Below are 20,000 nucleotides of genomic sequence, written 5' to 3' on the forward strand. Positions count from 1 at the left end.
AAATAGACGCAAATAATGTTGACTTTGGTGCCAGATTCAATAACTGTAGTTCCAACAATTATCGTTGCGGCTATGTGGTCTTGTGATATGACACTCGCTTTCAGATCGGAGTGTCCTGGGTTCGAGCCTCTTTCGGCCCATTGTTGAGTCATTGGAAAAGACTCTTTATTCACATTCTCTCACCGTACTCAGGTGTAAAATGAGTACCTGGCCGTTAACAGGGTCGTGTCTGTCCGAAAAAAAAATGTAGTATCGCCTAACAGGCGTCATGTCTCGTTCTACATGTTAGGTAAGTGTTGCTATTGTCTAGGGACCTCTTTGTAAATCGCTTTGAGCACGTTTAGTCGATATTGCTCTATATAAAAGCTCAAGTTTAGCATTAATTAAAATATTTGTTTTATCATCATTCAAAAAGAATATAATATCCAGTAGTCTGATGTCACGCCGCCCGGCAACGGCGGCCATCTTGGTTCTAAACAAAGAAAATCATTACTTTTTATTCTTCAAGCTGGCTAGAACTTTTCATTCCATTTTCATATGCCTTTTGATCAGAATGTGTAAAAGTCAAAAATGATCAAATTTATGGGGGTTTTTCCCTCTGGATACGCTTTTATGCTAGCCGGAGAAATATTTCATACGGGCTCCGCCATTGTTCCGATAGTTTAGAGCCAGTGTTACTAAGTTACCATGCGTCATTAGGAAGGAAGTGACGTTACGACTATTGAATCCTATTCTTAATTTTACTATAGCAGGTTTCAATCCTATTTATCAATTTGTTTTTAAAACCGTAGCACGTTTATAGAGTCAAAGATTTGAGAGTCATCTGCATAGAAATGATAGGAGGGTCCAAATGTTCGTACAATAGGCGAAAGAGGTTGCATACACAGTGTAAATAATACAGGTCAAAGGACCGAACCATGGGGTATTCAAAAAATAATTTAGTATCTGGCTGTCTGATTTGACACTATCCACCACGACAGCCTGTCTGCGATCCATGGGATATGATTAAAACATCTTTTGGGATGTTCCAATAATCCCCAAAGTTTTCTCAAGTTGGGACAGTGCGGCTATGTGGTCTTGTGGTATGACACTCGCTTTTGGATCGGAAGGTGCTGGGTTCGAGCCTCGCGCTCGGCGCATAGTTGAGTCCTTGGAAAAGGCTCTTTACTCACTTTCTCTCACCGTACTCAGGTGTAAAATGAGTACCTGGCCGTTAACAGCGTGTCTTTGTTCGAAAAATTGTAATATCGCCTAACAGGCGGCATGTCCCGTCCTACATGTTAAATGTTCCTGTTGACCAGGGACCCCTTGTAAAGCGCTTTGAGCACATCTAGTGGATATTGCGCAATATAAAGCTCAATTTTTAAATATTTTTTTAAAAAACAATATGTCATGGTCCTTGGTGTCTAAATGCTGCAGAAAAATCAACTAGGCATAATACATTAACTTCGTGAGAGTCGACATGATGATGATGATGATGATGATGATGATGATGATGATGATGATGATGATGATGATGATGATGATGATGATGATGATGATGGTGGTGGTGGTGATGGTGGTGGTGATGATGATGATGATGATAAGTATGAAGATGATGATGACGACGATGATGATGATTTATCACCAACCGTAGGATCACCGTAAGAATTAGTTGCATCACTGGTCTGCCTCTGAAGTTTCTCTTGGTGCTCCATTACCTCCGCCAGCACATTCTTCTGTATGACGGAAGTGGCAGCATACACGCATGCGCAGATGACGCATGTTGAAAACAAGATGGTGATGATTATAAGGTTATATATCCGGCAGGGGCTTGGAGGACTTTTCTTGTCCATCATTCCTTCTGCGTGGATGCATACAACACATTGTTTGTCACTGTTCTGTCGAAGAAGAGGGTTCTTGGAAACTTTTTTGGAGATGGTCTTGCTAAGACTCGGCATTTTCTGTTCCCGCTCTTCGGGCGATTTTGTCTGTAACTTGGAAGTTCTTGGTTTTTTAAAATTGAGTTCTAGCCTGCATAGAAAAAAAATTCAAACGATTATGTGAAAGCAATGTGGATTCCATCTCTCTCTCTCTCTCTCTCTCTCTCTCTCTCTCTCTCTCTCTCTCTCTCTCTCTCTCTCTCTCCTCTCTCTCTCTCCTCTCTCTCTATCTCTCTCTCTCTCTCTTCTCCTTCTCTCTCTCTCTCTCTCTCTCTCCCTCTCTCTCTCTCTCTCTCTCTCTCTCTCTCTCTCTCTCTCTCTCTCTCTCTCTCTCTCTCTCCAATATGTGACCCTTCGCCTCAAAACTGTATTAAGTCGGGATGGTTAAGATGTTGAAAATTGAATTTATAGCCAGAAATATCAGACTTGTGTTGAGTTTGTATGTTTTATTGAAGAGAATGGATACGATATTTTAGGGTTCAAATGCCAACCATTTATATTTTTGAACAGTTTAACATTTAATTCGGCTTTTAAGGATATGGTTCATTCCGACATAATACCGTTTTGAGACGATGGGTCACATATGGCACCATAGAGCTGGGCTACTAAATCTTATCTATATACTGTCGTTAGCTGTCCCATGAACATATTTTTTTTCGTCATAATCGGATTCTAGTACGCTATTGACTTCTCCCGAGACCGTGCTAGAATCCGGTCAGTACTGCAGTTTCAAAACTAAAATAATTATTATAAATTAGTCCTCTTACACAATAGGGAATGAGATTAGCGGAAGAGTAGCGTCCCTTGATTGGACGTAACCCATAGTCTGTGACGTCACCGGCGGAAAAGTTATTAGAGAGAGAACGTCATGTTGCTTGTGCGCATGCGTCTCTCGTCCTCGCTTCCGGTGAAAGCGGCTTGAGACACTTCAAAACCAAATTGACTTCCTTTCTGTAAGATGACGTCCAATCAACGGATGCTACTCTTCCACTAATCTCATTCCCTATACCACTTTTTCCCATGTTGGTTATTGAGTGAATGCATTGTATACTTGCGATCAAAAGAAAGTATACACATTTAAAATCGTCGTTACTTTCTTATCCGTTGGCGTAGGCTAATGATTTTATATACACTGAGTTGTTTACCATTAGCCTTTCTGTATAGATAGTATGCGCTTGGCTAAGAAGCTCATAACATTGCCATCCGGAAGTATAACGGATCAACACACATTGTGTGTAACCATGAACGTTTGTAGTCAGTATAATATAGTTTAGTGTGAATTACTCACAAACGCGGATGGCAAAAACCAATAATAAAGACCTGAGTGACGTCATCTTTGAACTATCTATTAAGTGAATGCATTATCTACCAATTTCAGTCCCTTAGTTTGTGGACAAAGAAACAAGCTGCTTTGTTTATGAAAGTTGTAAACATACCCATGAGTCATGCTGAGTCATGCTGAGCAATATTACCAATTGTAGCGTTGGATATTTCTCAAATTGTGAACACTTTTCACTATGTCGGTCATCTTGAGCACATATTCCAATGTGACCAATGACCTCGAGCACATGGAAATGTAATATAGATAGTATGCGCTTGGCTAAGAAGCTCATAACATCGCCATCCGAAAGTAAAGAGGACCAACACACAAAACTGTGTGTATCCATGAACGTTTATAGTCTGGTTAATGCAGTTCAGTGAGCATTACTCTAAACGCGGATGGCAAAAAACAATAACAAAGGCTTGAGTGACGTCATCTTCGAACTATCTATAGATCGTGCCCATTTCAGTCCCTTAGTTTGTGGACAAAGAAACATTACAATGACATCTCCACGCGGGACTGGGAGGTATCTCGATGTTAAGGCTTATTTTTAACATGATTTGTGTGATTTTGTGAGATTTGTTTGTTCGTAGAAATTATCTAGCCTTTAAAAAAGTGTTTACGTGTGTGCTGCCTTTCCTCTTAAAGTATTCACTGTGTTGGTTACAACAAAAGGACATAATCTGTGATAACCAAATTCACCTAATAATAGGGAATGAGATTAGTGGAAGAGTAGCGTCCCTTGATTGGACGTCACCCATAGTCTGTGACGTCACCGGCGGAAAAGTTATTAGAGATAGAGAGAACGTCATGTTGGTTGTGCGCATGCGTCTCGCGTCCTCGCATGCGCACAACCAACATGACGTTCTCTCTATCTCTAATAACTTTTCCGCCGGTGACATCACAGACTATGGGTGACGTCCAATCAAGGGACGCTACTCTTCCGCTAATCTCATTCCCTATAGATAGAATGCGCTTGGCCAAGGAGTTCACAACATTGCCATCCGGAAGTATAACGGACCAACACACAAACTCTGTGTAACCATGAACTTTTATAGTCTGGTTAATACAGTTTAGTGAGAACAACTCACAAACGCGGATGGCAAAAACAATAACAAAGGCCTGAGTGACGTCATCTGCATACTATCTATTGTGCAAGTGTTGCTACTAGGGGCTCAAAGACATAAAATAACAACAGTCAAATTGAAGGAAAGCTTCAATTTAGTTAACGAAGACAGATGATGAAGACGTTTCAGGTTAAGGGGCAGCGTGGCTCAGCGGTCTTTGCTTCCTACCCGAAAGGTACAGAGTTCAATCACCCGCCGCTACGTTGTGTGGCTTTGAGCAAGTCACCTCGCCCTAGCTCAGTTTGCGGCGCTGCTCTGCGGCTGATGCCTGGGTTATTCAAGTCTTCCCTTGGGGATGAATAAAGGGAATTTTATTAATGTTTATGGCGGTCTCAGGGAAAACTGGAATAACCCAGGCATCATTTGCAATGCAGAGCCGCACATTGAGCTAGGTTGAGGAGGTGACTTGCTCAAGGCCACACAGCGCAGCGGTGGGTGATCGAACTCGGTAACTTTCGGGTACGAAGCAAAGACATTACCGCTGAGCCGCGCTGTCGCTGGTCCGTTATATTTCCGGATGGCAATTTTCTTAGCCAACGATTCTTATGGACACAACTCATTGTTCAGTTTATTTTGGTTCTCATCGTCTCGCATTGTGACGTAGTTTTTAGGGGTTTGTCAGGCTATTCTAGCATTCTAGCTCGTCAAGACGTTGGCCATATCTATCTTTAACCCTTTCGAAGTAGCTGAAGCCGGCAGCAACAGAGTTTGTGAGTATTCATCATAGTATTTTGACGCAGTTGTTTAGTTAACTTGTATCCATCCCGACGTGTTTTATGAGGTCATTTTAGGATAATATTATTGCGCCGCCCCGTGTAGTGCTCAAGGAAATAATTTAATTTACGATCCCATTGATGTTGACTATTGAACACAACTCACAATTAATTTGTTTTCTTTTGTGCTTGTCGACTTGTTATTTGACGTAACTATTCGGTAAGTACCAGGCTTTGAGTTTCCGAAAGCTACAGTCAGGCAATAACTATGAGTGTCCGTTTGACACGCGCAGCTTTATATCTACCTGTTTGTTGTTATTGTGCAGTGGATTGCATTCGGCGTCAAATGTGTTAAAGAATAATATTAGTGTGTAGTTGTGTTTAGTTGCCAGCAGCACGTTTGTTGACAAAGCTGAAATCACTGGTGTGTTGAGGTCAAGTGTGTTAAAAGTCTTGATTTTTCTGATTTCATTTACAATTCAAGTTTTAAAGTGTGTTTTTGACATGTTTTAGTTAGTGTGATAAACGACAGCTTTGTGTAGGAGGCCATTAATGTTGTTTTGATTTATAATCAGTAACGTGATTTGTTCCCCACCGCACCTGAACGGGTTTATGTCGAGGTGAACTTAATGATAAGCATTGCATATCATATGAAGTGAATGCATTTACTCCCTGTAATATTTACAAGTATCCACTCATATGAGACTGTTATCTAAGTGTTGTGGTTTACAGAAGGAACGAACTTGAGGGAGGCCTTCCGAAAGCTCCTACATCCCCAGTATTCTTGTTTTTGTTTTGTTTTTATAACAGGGGGGAAACTTTTAAAAAAAAGTCCCCCCCCCCCTCCCAAACCCCCTACTAGAACATTATAAAAAAAAGTTTCCCCCTCCCAAACCGCCTTAATACTCTGAAGGAGACACTTAAACTTAATATGTGCCCCATCTTCCTCAATCCGGTATTACGTAAGTGTGAACCAGATGAAGAAAAGTGAATTTACAGCGGCTATGGTTTGATATTCGCTTTCGGATCGGAAGGTCCTGAGTTCGAGCCTCGCTCGGTGCATAGTTGAGTCCTTGGAAAAGACTATTTACTCACATTCTCTCACCCTGCTCAGGTGTAAAATGAGTACCTGGCCGTAAACAGTGTTGTCTCTGTCGGAAAATATTTTTATTATCCCCTAACAGGCGTCATGTCTCGATCTACATGTTATGTGTTGCTGTTGGCTAGGGACTGACCCCTTGTAAAGCGCGTTGAGCATGTTTAGTGGATATTGCGCTATACAAAAAAAGCTCAATTTTTTTAGAGACCCGAAAAAGTGTGTATGAAACAGTGTCAGACGAAGTAGAAAAGAAAAGTACTAACTGTACATACATTGATATAACGTGATACTAAGCGGCCAGAAGCTGCGGTCTGGTGGTCTGTATATAAAAAGTAATGTTAAAAAACACCAAACTACCAAACACTGAACGTTTCGGGCTCAAAATCGTTCTTCAGTCAAACAACAACAAAAAAAATCCCCAATAAAATTGCCGTCTATCTGTTTTGTACCTACTTATATTTTCTATTGGTCTTGTTGTTGGCTGAAGATGGATTTTTGAGCCCGAAACGTTTCGCGTTTGGCGTGTTGTCCTCTTTTTTTTTTTTTCAAATGTAGAATATTAATTTTTGTTTATTTGTGCATACATTATTATAAGAAGGTAATGAATAAATTTGTGATCATTTCCTTGAATTGTGACGTCATTCGTTGGATGGTTTCAGGTTCTGATGAAATGGAATTTGTTTTTTGTTTTTTTTTTCAAAATATCAAAAACGGCAAACTGATAACAGTGATATGGATTAACGTACAAATAATGGATTTTTGATTGAGGGGTAAGTATACTTCAATAACTTTTATTCAGATTGTTGGTTCCGAATCAACGTGTACATATATGCAGGTCTGACATCCGAACATCCTTATGGCCTAGGTTAACATTGTTGTAATGGACAATATTTTGCATCATTTCCAAAAAAAAAATTTACAACAATGAAATTGGGTTATGGGACCTGCGAATACGTGCACATTGCACCGAATATATAAATCGACTGACTGTATCTTACTTTAACGAGTTCCCGCCCCCCCCCCCTCCTCCTCCCCCCCCCACTCCTCCCTCCCCCCTCCCCCTTCCTCCCTCCCCCTTCCCATTCTCGCACCCATTCTCTACTCTTCCTTTCATCTCTCCACCCACCCCCACCCCCCACCTCTCTCTCTCTCTTTCTCTCTCTGTCTCTCTCTCTCTCTGTCTCTCTCTCTCTCTGTCTCTCTCTCTGTCTCTCTCTCTCTCTCTCTCTCCTCTCTCTCTCTCTCTCCTCTCTCTCCCTCTCTCTCTCTCTCCCTCTCTCTCCCTCTTTCTCCCCCTCTCTCTCTCTCTCCCTCTCTCTCTCTCTCCCTCTCTTTCTCTCTCTGTCTCTCTACCATTTAACTACACAATTATTACACAATCAATCAAAATGGGCAGCGTGGCTATTCGGTATCGAAATGTACCGAAAGGTACCGAAAGGTAGTGAGTTCGATCACCCGCCGCTGCACTGTGTGGCCTTTAGCAAGTGACCTCCACGCCCTAGCTCAATTTGCGGCGCTCTACTGCGGTTGACCCCTAGGTTATACCAGTCTTACCTTGGAATAGACCCAAAAAATAAATTTCCCCTATGGGATGAATAAAAGGAATTTTATTTACTTATTTTTATAAAAAAGCGACATGGCTGAACTTTGATTGGACTCCCTGATCCTTCATAATTAATTTATTCCCTCGAATAGAATAACATTTCCATTTCATAAATTTATTCGTGCTTCACTTCAGTCTTTCTCCCCCCCCCCCCCCCCCCCCCCCCCCCCCCCCCCCCCCCCTTAAGTTGTGTTTATGCATCATCACTGCTTATAGCTATGTGGTCTTGTGGTATGACACTCGGCTTTCGGATCGGAAGGTCCTGCGTTCGAGCCCCTCGCTCGACGCATAGTTGAGTCCTTGGAAAAGGCTCTTTACTCACATTCTCTCATCGTATTCAGGTGTAAAATGAGTACCTGGACGTTGACAGCGTTGTCTCTGTCAGAAAAAATTATAATATCGCCTAACAGGCGTCATGTTTCGTTCTACATGTTACGTGTTGCTGTTGGTCAGGGGCCCCTTGTAAAGCTCTTTGAGAACATTTAGTGGATATTGCGCTATATAAAAGTTCTTTTTTTTAAATAGCCAAGTACTCTTTCAAGGTCTAAGTAATGTCGCTTATTGTGTTTAAATCTATAATTTGGCATTTATTTACTCACTGTTTGGCATAATATGAAAACAAAAACACTTTTAACCCTCTCCTTACCAACTACAAGAAAATCGTCACATTTGTTAGGTTACAATGAACATTTTTTTGTTAATCAGAAAAGTTTTGTACATCACAATATTTTTTGAAAAAATCTTTTTTTTCGAAAGCTTGTTATGCTACACAAAAATTATGTCAATGAAGGAACTGATAACTCTTCAGATTGAGTGTTAAAAAATCAATTTTCCCTGAAAATGGTTCGTAAGGAGAGAGTGAAAATTTTGACCAGAAAATTCGCTCTTCGAATATCGATCGATAGAATTTGACCTCGTCTTGTCAAAAACACTCAAACCTGGGACTCACATTTCTTCTAGATGATACTGTTCTTCTTCGTTCGGGCAGCCAACGCCCAAGCGCTGCGTCATGTTGGAGGCGGGTGCTCAGCTCGGCCAGGAATACGGTTCAACAGTCGTGACGTCACTTCCCTCGTAATGGCGCATAGTAATTTAGTAACTGGTTCTAAACTATCGGAACAATGGCGGACACCCTTATGAAATACTTCTCCGACGAGCATAAAAGTGTATCCAGAGGAGAAAAACATTATAAATCTGATCATGTTTTGACTTTTATACATTCTGATCACATGACATGTGAAAAAGTTCAAGCCATCATGAAGAATAAAACGTTCCGATTTTCTTTGTTTAGTACAAAGCTGCTGGTTGCTGGACGGACGTGACATCAGACTATTGAATCCTATTGTTCATGACATGGTTCTGTCACTATTTCTTCTGGCAGACTGTTCAATTTCTTAGTTGTTCGTGGGAATAAAGTTCTGTTGCCTACATTATTATTATTATTATTATTATTATTATTATTATTATTATTATTATTATTATTATTATTATTATTATTATTATTATTATTATTATTATTATTATGTTGTGTTTGATCAGATGGTTGTGTATGTCAAAGGGTGGATGGTACGGGTGCTATGCTTGCGTGTTGGCAGTTGTGGATTGGTTTTTGTTGAAATTTTAATTTGCGCATGGATGGCATTTGCACATCGGTCAGACAGCCTAGATTATTTTCGGCGACTGGTCAATAATAGGTATTTCAAGTGACCTCAAGTTTTAGCCCAATTCCCCCTAATACAACGAATATGAAGAAATTATATGTATTTACTCTGTTATCTCCCTTGTTTAATACAGCTATAATAGGGAAAATCTAAGACCTTAAACCGAAACGTTATGATTGATTGCCAGAGTGATTCTATAGCAGATGTTTTGGTAACATGTATGCAAAGTTTCATGCGTTCAACCCGAATTCGCATGGTTTTAGCCTAATTTCCCCCTACTGATGGTGCTAATGGTGTCTGAGTCAGTGCGAAGCCATCGTTATGTTATTGCCTGATACTGAAATCCAAAAGGACTGGCAATTTGACGTCATTATTTGTTTTTGTTTTTTGCACCGCCTAGTGAGTTGTCGTTAGTAGAGCTCATGGAAACAAGTTATTTCATTGGTTGAACTATTTAATACAACTCACGATTTGTTTTCTTTTGTGGCAAAAGACTGGCATTTGGACGTCATTTTTTGGCCAGTATCAGGCCATAACTTTACGAAGGCCACAGTCAGTGTCACATTATTTAATTGGTTATCCAGTGTCTTTGTACTTTATCGAGAGTGTTAGGGCTTACCCACACCGGAGACTGACTCCTGACGACTCGGCACTGCCGTCTTCCGGATAAAAACGTCGGGGCACGGACAAAATTTACTAAGAATAAAGAGAAGAGCCGCTAGACCTACCCATCCCAAGCACCCGACGTCCTCTACCGTTTTTTAATGGGTTTTTTTCGAGCTTGGTATGGGTAGGTCTAGTGGCTGTTCTCTTTATTCTTAGTATTTTGTCCGTGTCCGACGTCTTTATCCGGAAGACGACAGAGGACGGCATTGTCGGGTAGTTGTAGTCAGTCTTCGGTGTGGGTTAGCCCTTAATGATATAGTCTTTGTACGGCCCCAAATGATCCTGAGTACTCAAAGAACTCTCCTATAAAATCCAAGTTTTGAGAATGTTTGACAAGATAAGAGTACTTTTACTCGAAATTTGAACTTTCAGGTCAAAATCATAAAGAATAAAAATGTGTTTATATTTTTCAGAGAGCGACATTTTTCTTACTATACTTACACCCTTTTCGACTGTGTTTTTCGTGCCTTTATAGATAGTATATTTTGAGAAAATGTACTTCAATAATATTATTTCTCAGATAAAAATATAGCCCTCTAATATCGTTTTCTACCAAAGTCTAAAAATATTTTTTTTTAGGATTTCCTGATAATTAGACCCAGACTGCCCCTTAGCTCTCTCCTTACCGACAAATCTCAAAACTTTTACTAAAATCTCATACTTACTCAATACATCAATTGAATTTTTAAACTCAAATTTAAGCGCACAAAGTGCATAATATACATAATTTTGTAGGTCAAAACAAGCTTTACAAAACAGTATTACGCTCTTGTAAATATAACAACACCACCACAAGATCAGACCTAAAAATAAAATATACACGACGTCCATATGGTGCAAAAAAAAAAATATTTTAATGGACATTTCTCTAGAAGTTGCAGATCCTTTATCATTTTTTTTAATATTAAAAACTGACTGAGATTTGATTTGACCATTTGAAGTAGACAAGTAGTATTGGAGAGAAAAAAATGTAAAGGTTGCACGTCTGACCGGTAATCAGAAGAGTCTGAGGTTCCATCCCCAGTGGATGTCGACTGATTTTTTTGGGATGGTTTTTTTTTCTTCTTTTATTTTTCTTTCTTGTTTTGTTTGGCACCTTCATACATACTTGTTCAATTTTTTTGAAAAATAAAAAAGTACATAAAACTTTACTCAACGCTATCCCTATAGGGAAGGAGCGCTAATCTCATTCCCTATGACCATAAGAAAGGCGTCCCATTCCTAGCCATACATCTCACATTTCTCTCATTCATATGTATTCTGTTAATCACAAAAATTGAAGAAACGTTTTGTTTTATAAAAATGTGTTTATATTTTTCAGAGAGTGACAGTTTTCTTACTATCTACTTACACCCTTCTCAACCGTGTTTTTCGTGCCTTTATAGATAGGATATTTTGAGAAAATACACTTCAATAATATTATTTCTAAGATGATGATATAGCCCTCTAATATCGTTTTCTCGGGGCACGGGGCGCGGTTTGGGTCTAAATAAAAAAAAAATAGAATAAATAAAATAAAATTCCCTTTTATTCATCCCAAAGGGGAAATTTTTCTCTAGGGTCTATTCCAAGGGAAGACTGAAATAACCCAGTCGTCAGCCGCAATGCAGCATAGCAAATTGAACTAGGACGAGACGACTTGCTCAAAGCCACACAGCGCAGCTGCGGGTGATCGAACTCGGTACCTGCCGGGTACGAAGAAAACACTGAGCCACGCTGCTCTAATTATCAGGAAAATCCTTCAAAAATTGATTTTGAGATTTTTGGTGGAAAATGATATTAAAATAATATTATTGAAGTGCATTTTCTCAAAATTAAATGTACTATCTATAAAGGCACGAAAAACACGGTCGAAAAGGGTGCAGGTAGTAAAACGAAAGCTATTTTGCTCAATGTCATTTTACTAGGGGTATGGGATACTGTGTGAAATATTTTTCAGAATCTATTCTATGAAATTGTCTGAAAATTTCGGAAAAAATCCGGAAATTGGTCTGATAAAGAGAGTTAAAAGTGCGCTCGGAATTCGGAAAGAAAAATTAAATGTTTAATAGTATCTAGATCTTTAGGAAGATAGTAATAAATATTTATTGTCCACAAAAAAATGGAAAAATTTCCTTACCACCCACAGGAAAATCGTCACATTCGTTACGATGTAACCGACAATTTTCTCATTCTGATTACTCTTGTACATCAAGAAATTTAAAGAAATGCTTTGATGACAGCTATAAATACTAAACACTGTGTTGTAGAGCTCACTTGTTACTTTCTTGTTTGAGTAAGAAAAGTCTATTTTTGTGCTGGGTGGGTGTAAATTTTTAGGGAAAATTCTAATAATAGCTGGTAAGGAGAGAATTACAATTAAAGTTTGTGAAAGTATGGCAGAATGAGCAAACTATTATTATATATTTTTTTATTGTGAAACTTTTATTTTCAGTGAAAAGTACCATCACACCTTTTATTATCTATCTATATAATTCCACCCCTCTCCCTAAATAGTAACGCGTAATGATATCATGTTTGCAATAATAATTTGTGACGTCAGATTATAAATCGTTAAGTTTCACTAAAAATCAGATTCTTTAACAAGAAGTATTATTTAAGTGGTTTTGAAGATGTCTTTTATTCAAAGATGACGAAATCTGAATTGATTGAGGGGGTGGAATAAAAGATTTCTTACACTCTTGGGTTTTGGGAATTCGAACTTTGTTCCCAAAGCGTACTCGCAAGCTCGTGTAAGAATCGTAATATTATCCAATGTTCACGACGTTGATCATAAAATCTCATATAAGTACTTCTCAGTGGACAGTGGACCATTTTTCTAGAGCCCCTCTCACTTTTGTTTATTTGTTATTGTTGTGGACTTGTGTGGGTATGTGCGTGGCCTTCGTAAAGTTATAGCCTGACACTGACCAAACAATGACGTCAAAATGCCAGTTTTTTGCTACAAAAGAAAACAAATCGTGAGTTGTATTCTATAGTTGAACCAATGGGACCACTTGTTTCCGTGAGCACTACTAACGACAATGATGATGATAATAATGATAATAATAATAATAATAATAATAATAATAATAATAATAATAATAATAATAATAATAATAATAATAATAATAATAATAATAATAATATTAATAGTAATAATGATAATAATAATGATGATGGTGATGATGATGATGATGATGATGATGATGATGATGATGATGATGATGATGATGATGATGATGATGATGATGATGATGATCATCATCATCATCATCATCATCATCATCATCATCATCATCATCATCATCATCATCATCATCATCATCATTATTATTATTATTATTATTATTATTATTATTATTATTATTATTATTATTATTATTAAAGTCGGACATTGTTTCATCCAGACTTTCTCCGAACTTTATCTAACACCAGTGTCTGCTCCCTAATTTGACACGTTGACCCAGACAAGTGTATTTGGTACTGGATTTTAATCAGAATATATTTTTTAGGGTATCGATACAGGTATGTACTTAAAGTGGTTGATAATATTATTATTTTTTTTCCTGGATATACAGCTTTATTAATATTTTAAGGGATAAAAAAAAGAAAGAAAATAAATGATTTTTTTTTTTCAAAAATCGGAAACTTGAGCATACAAACGATAACGTCGGCCTTCACCTTTACTCAGTGGACGTTCATTTCCGGTGTTTGATCTAAAAATAGATTTTGTTTTGCATCATACTTCTCCCTTTGTTGTATATAATATTATGATTGATTTGAGTATTTGAACCTTTTTAATTGTTTAAACAGTTTTTTTTTCAAAGTTTTTATCTCAGTCTCAGTTTAGAATGACTTGTCAATTTTCATCTGACCCAGATGTCCAACCAGCAGAAAAGTACTTTTTCGCATCCTATTCAAAGGGTAGCGATCAATTGCTGTTGTCCCTCTCAGCCTGTAGATAGTATGAAGTTGACGTCACCCATGTCTTTGTTATTGCTTTTTGCCATCCGCGTTTATGAGTAATTCTCACTAAACTGTATGAACTAGACTATAAACCTTCAAGGTAACACATTGTTTTGTGTGTTGGTCCGTTATAATTCCGGATGGCACTGTTGTGAGTTTCTTAGCCAAGCGCATACTATGTACAGAGACCGGCCGGGATAAATTCCGGCTTTACGAGCCTAATGACTCTAAGAACTGTATCTGGCAATTTTGTAACAATGCCAGTGTAATTTCAATTTTTGAAAAAAAAAAAAAATTTGGCCATGAAAAAAGAAAATCAATAAAAAAAGCAGTCCTTCAGAGCCGCCATGGAGCCGGAGTTTATCCCGGTTTCCATAGCGTGAAACGGACTATAGCAATTTCTTGTTATCATTTGGATAGGACGCTAGTCTAAAGCAACGTACTTTCCACCAATCTAACAAAATCAGCTACCCCATTCACTGCCGGGTGGACAGGAAATTCAGATATACCCGGGATCGATCTTTGTCCTTTTGCGTGTGAAGCGAGTGCTCTACCAGCTGGGCTTTCAGGACCCCTTTTTGTATCAATGCCATTGTAATTTCAAATTTAAATAAAAGAATATTTTTGCGACGAAAAAAAAATCAAATAACTATCAATTAAAAAGATTCTCAATATGTCCAAAAAGTCTCAACCGGAAAGATGTTTTTTTATTGAGCTTTTATATAGCAAAATATCCACAAAACATGCGCATTCAAAGCGGTTTACAAAGTGTCCCTGACCAACTGCAACACAAAACATAAAGAACGAGACATGACGTCTGTTTGTCGGGGGAAAAAAACAAAATAACTGTGTTATCGCCTAACAGGCGTCATGTCTCGTTCTTTATAATATTACGTATTGCTGTTGGTCAGGGATCCTTTGTCATGCCTGAGACAACGCTGTTAAGGGCCGGGGAGTCATTTTACACCTGAGTACGGTGAAAAAAAGTGAGTAAAATATTTTCCAAGGACTCAACTATGAGTTGAGTGAGGCTGGCTCGAACCCAGGACCTTCCGATCCGAAAGCGAGTGTCATACACAAAAGTACTATATAGCCGCAAAATTTTTAAAAAAAAATAATTCAATTTAAAATTTCAATTGATTGTACTGGTGGATATCTGCTGATGAAAACTGTTTTGGTCAAACTAAAAATCAAGATTTTTAAAATTATCAATCTTTCTTTTGGACAGTGTCGACGTGCACTTATTTGCAGGTCTGATAACCAAATTTATTAGGGCTCATTGTTATAATGGAAATATTAACAGAACAAGATGACGCAAATTTTGCCCATTAGTACAATGTTAAACTAGGCCCATGAGTGCGTTCGGATGTCAGACCTGCATATATGTACTTGTCGTTAAAAAAAAAACATACTATAAAAAGAAAAAATATCTTCCATTGCAACTTTTAAACACCCAAGGTCAACACTTTGCGGATCGTATACTTTCTCCATGAACAAGAAAACTTGAGGGTTTTTTTTATATAGCGCAATGTGCAGTACTCAAAAAACGTGGTCAAAGCGCTTTACAAGGGGTCTCTGACCAACAGCAACACATAACATGTAGAACGAGACATGACGCCTGTTAGGCGATATTGCAATTTTTTTTTTTTCCGTTACACCCGAGTATGGTGAGGGAATGTGAGTAAATAGCTTTTTCCAAAGACTCAACTATGCACCGAGCGAAGCACGAACTCAGGGCCTTGCGATCCGAAAGCGAGTGTCATTCATACCACTACACCACATAACCGCACAAAAACCCATGCTACCCATAAAAACCCATACTATGAGAAGAAAACCTACACGATATTTTCCATTGCAATTTTTTAAAACATCCAAGGTCACCACTTTGCAGATCATAATATACTGTCTCCACGAACAACGCATTTGAAAGCGTTGACCTAAATTCAATGAAATAATCAAAATATTGAGGCTATAGGAGTGACACAACTCTTTACCCAGATGTATCGATTTTTAAAAAAAAACATGGCTCATCAACATGTATATATTCTAAATTAAGCTAGAAAGGTCACAAAGAAAATATAGTCTTCAATGCTACATTTTAAATATTGTTCACCTTTTTTTTTTCTTTCTTCCCTTGCTTGCTTCTTTGCGGAATTCAGTCGATGGTGATAGAGCTTTGTTATTATTTTATTCCCTCTGTGGTCGTGTTCAAATCGTGTTCTTGAGAACCGTACGTGTATGTATGCCCGCTATCTGGATGGAACTGTTTGCTTTCAATCTGTAGACAGCCGCCCTAGTTTTGTGCTCAAGGTAGTAAGTAGGTACTAAACAAGAATCGATAATTTACAAGTGTAACTATCGACACCTTGAACAAATATATTATACTACATGAACAAAAACAGCTGCAGTGTCCAAAATGTTTGCAACGAATTCACTTTTTGCAGAAGCAAAGATCGAAGTATTCCACACCCTTTTAATTCCCAGCAGAACTGACTGGATATACGATTTGCAACACCAAGCTCTTGCTTCCAGCTCGCCCGAACACTCTTCCAAGCACGGAGAGAGAACCTGGTAACCAGCAAGCTAGCCAGCTAGCTGAAAATATGGGAATCCCTCAGAACTGACGTTTATTTTTAGCCTCTTATTTATAGCAATCCGAAACGAAATTATTATTATTATTATTATTATTATTATTATTATTATTATTATTATTATTATTATTATTATTATTATTATTATTATTATTATTATTATTATTAAATTATTGCGAAATAAATGATTGGAAGCTCTGTTGTTAGACCTTGATATGGGCGTAAGTAAGCCAATGTCGTTATTGTCTCTTACCTGGAAAAGCTATAAATATCCGAGTTTTCCTATGAATCTGGTTGCTTGTGAACGTCAATCTCACTACGACGAGGGCGGAGCAACGTTTGAATTGACAGGCAAAGGTCTTCGAATACATACTATATAATAAGTTGATTGTCGTATCCATTGTCAGAAAATGAAACAATTTTCGTTGTCGAGCATTTGAATCTTTGAAATATTTGATATCTTACATAATCTAGTTTGTAATAAACAGGTGACAAAGGCTTTAGATGATATTGAGAAAAATTAAATTTGAAAGAAAAAAATAGTATTAGATATTTTCAATTTGTTTATTAATAACGATGTTAATACATACGTGTTGTATTTATTTGTAAACAAAATATTTCCAATTCTAGAAAACGTTTAATATACAATTAAAATTGCTCAAAAATAAATAAAGGAATCAGTCAGTTAATAGTCTATGTGAAATGAAATTAATATACATGTTGTTTTTTTCTCCCTATTTTCAAGTCATGAATGATAACAGCCAAGAGACATAACCCCGTTATTGAAATACAGAGATTTTAAAACAAGCTAGTGTGTTATTTTATATGGACGATTACTTTGTTGTCGATAGCTAGGTTAGATTGACTGAGTCTTTTATTTCTTCTTCACAATGTGTTTAGCCTCTCTCTCTCTCTCTCTCTCTCTCTCTCTCTCTCTCTCTCTCTCTCTCTCTCTCTCTCTTTTCTCATGACGAAGAGGGGGGTAGCCTAGTCTATTTAAGAGTTTGGCACGTAAGTTGTTGCCGCACAAAATCAGCTAGCGCCAAATTTATGTCAGGCAAGAGTTGTTGGTGACACACAAACTAGCAGTTACCAGCTTAGTCTATACGAGTTAAATAATTGTAACTAAATAGTTATAACTTGTAACTTGTATTACAGTTATATAGGCAATTTAATAATGTATCAATTTGGTACCATGTTAGAGTGAGCAAAATCAGGAATAGTAATTTGAATGTCAAAATTACCAGCATTATGTAATGTAAGTGTTGTCACTGTCCATACTTATTATCAGGGCTGATAATCCAAACTGTTTTGGGTTCGTTGTTGGAATAGGAAACATTTTCAAACCAAAATAATTTTTGTTGTTGAAAATATCAAATTAAAGAAATTAAGGAGCAGGCACCAGTTTAAGATAAAGATCTGAACAAGTGTGTGGCACGTCTGACCGGTAATCTGACGGTCTGAGGTTCGATCCCCAGTCGAGATAGACTGATTTATTGGGATGGTTTATTTTTCTTCTATTTTTTCTTTCTTGCTTTGTCTGGCACCTTTCATACAAACTTGTTCAGATCTTTATCTTAAAATGTTGTCCATGACAACAATGTTAAATCAAGCATATCATTGCATTCGATGACCAGACCTGCCAATTCGTACACCTAAATTGTGATGTTAAAGACAGAATAAAAATGTTTCTTTACAGAATGAGAATTTATTTATTTTAAGTAAAATGTAAACATTGAAATTGAATTTTAAGGAATATTATGTCGTAACACCCTGACAAACAATAAGTTTATAATGCCAAAATAACCAGAATCAGGGAATTTAAGAATTATGAAATGTATGAAAGTAGCTTAACCCTCTCCTTACCACATACAGCAAAATCGTCACAAAATACATTTTTTCGTATTCAGATTTATTTTGTACATCACAATGATCTTTGTTTAATGAATAAGAACATAAAGTTGGGGGTTTTTCTGTATAGAGATTGTTTGCGTTTAAAAAATCAATTTTTCTGCTGGGTAAGCCTGCCGTTTTGGGGGAAAAAACTGAATATGGTCGGTAAGGAGAGAGTTTAAAAATGACTCTTTATAATGATGTCATTTATTTTAATATACTATGGTATTATAAGATTACAGAAAATTTAAATTTTATGCATCAAAGGTTGGTTCACCTTGAAATCTAACCGTTTTGATACGACGGGAAACATATAAAAATGTAATTTAATCATTATTCTCAATGAACATAATCTAAAAATAGCATAGTAAAATAGCATAAACATTGATATGAATAAACAATACAATTCATTAAACTTAATACGATCAATCATTGAAGTTCATTCTACATTTAAGATGAGGGTGACAGAAAAAATAATTGCTGCAGAATGAATGACACACCATTTGCAAAATTATGATAAATCAAAATGAATTTAATTTTTTTTTTAATGTCCAATTTGTCAAACATTTCAGAGTTTGTTTGCTACTGTTTGTTTACGAGAATAGACGACAATGATGATGAAGATCACGATGATAGAAGTAAAAAGAGTGTTTATATTCATCATCAAGATCATGATCATGTCAATCATCATTTTTATCATCATTATTTTCATAATATATTTTATGTTTATAATATATTATTATTATTATTATTATTATTATTATTATTATTATTATTATTATTATTATTATTATTATTATTATTATTATTATATTATTATTATTATTATTATTATTATTATTATTATTATTATTATATTATTATTATTATTATTATATTATTATTATTATTATATTATTATTTGTTGTTGTTGTTTGTTGTTGTTGTTGTTTGTTTGTTGTTGTTGTTTTTTTTATTATTATTATTATTATTATTATATATTATTAATAATAATATTATAATTATAATTATTATTATTATTAGTATCATCATCATCATCATCATCATCATCATCATCATCATCATCATCATCATCATCAACCGCATCATCATCATCATCATCATCCCCATTGATATTATGTAGGTATAATTACTCATTTGTTTACATATGAACAGCTTGGAACAACCCTCCTCCCCACCCCCACCCCAAAAACCCCCAAAAACCCTCCTCCCCACCCCCACCCCAAAAAAACCCAAAAACCCTCCTCCCCACCCCCACCCCAAAAACCCCCAAAAACCCTCCTCCCCACCCCCACCCCAAAAAAACCCCAAAAAACAATTTTAAATGAAAACTGTGGGGACAAACAGTAGGTTTTAATTCTCATGTTTACAACTTCACAGGAAGACTATTCAACATTAAAAGTTATTTAAGATAATTTTTATGTTTTTTAAAAGTACGTGTTACATTCATACAGTT

The 20,000-nt window shown here is 36.9% G+C and overlaps 2 protein-coding genes across 5 annotated transcripts in view; one reads left to right on the forward strand and one right to left on the reverse strand.

Annotated features, from left to right (window-relative positions):
* LOC144956099 (uncharacterized) overlaps positions 1-17,107 on the reverse strand; it is a 48,100-nt gene extending 30,993 nt beyond the window's left edge. Inside the window, exons 1-2 of the mRNA XM_078886447.1 lie at positions 16,174-17,107; positions 1,632-2,013 (exon numbers count right to left, since the gene is read on the reverse strand). Of these exons, the coding sequence (XP_078742573.1) occupies positions 1,632-1,940 (309 nt within the window). The 5' untranslated portion in view covers positions 1,941-2,013; positions 16,174-17,107. The remainder of the gene's footprint in view (positions 1-1,631; positions 2,014-16,173) is intronic.
* The window catches only part of LOC144956100 (uncharacterized), a 92,137-nt gene that overhangs the window by 585 nt on the left and 71,552 nt on the right, over positions 1-20,000 (forward strand). For 2 of the 4 annotated variants that reach the window (XR_013641876.1, XM_078886448.1), the window contains exon 1: positions 6,772-6,952. The exons of 1 other annotated variant lie outside the window; for it this stretch is intronic. The gene's annotated coding sequence lies outside the window, so the exon portion shown is untranslated. Of the gene's footprint in view, positions 1-4,193; positions 5,508-6,771; positions 6,953-20,000 lie in introns of those variants that run through there. One more of the 4 variants, XM_078886449.1, reaches the window with a different exon arrangement.

Source organism: Berghia stephanieae, chromosome 10 (genome assembly GCF_034508935.2).
Source record: "Berghia stephanieae isolate SIO BIC M18660-M18661 chromosome 10, UCSD_Bste_1.3, whole genome shotgun sequence".
Lineage (NCBI taxonomy): Eukaryota > Metazoa > Mollusca > Gastropoda > Nudibranchia > Aeolidiidae > Berghia > Berghia stephanieae.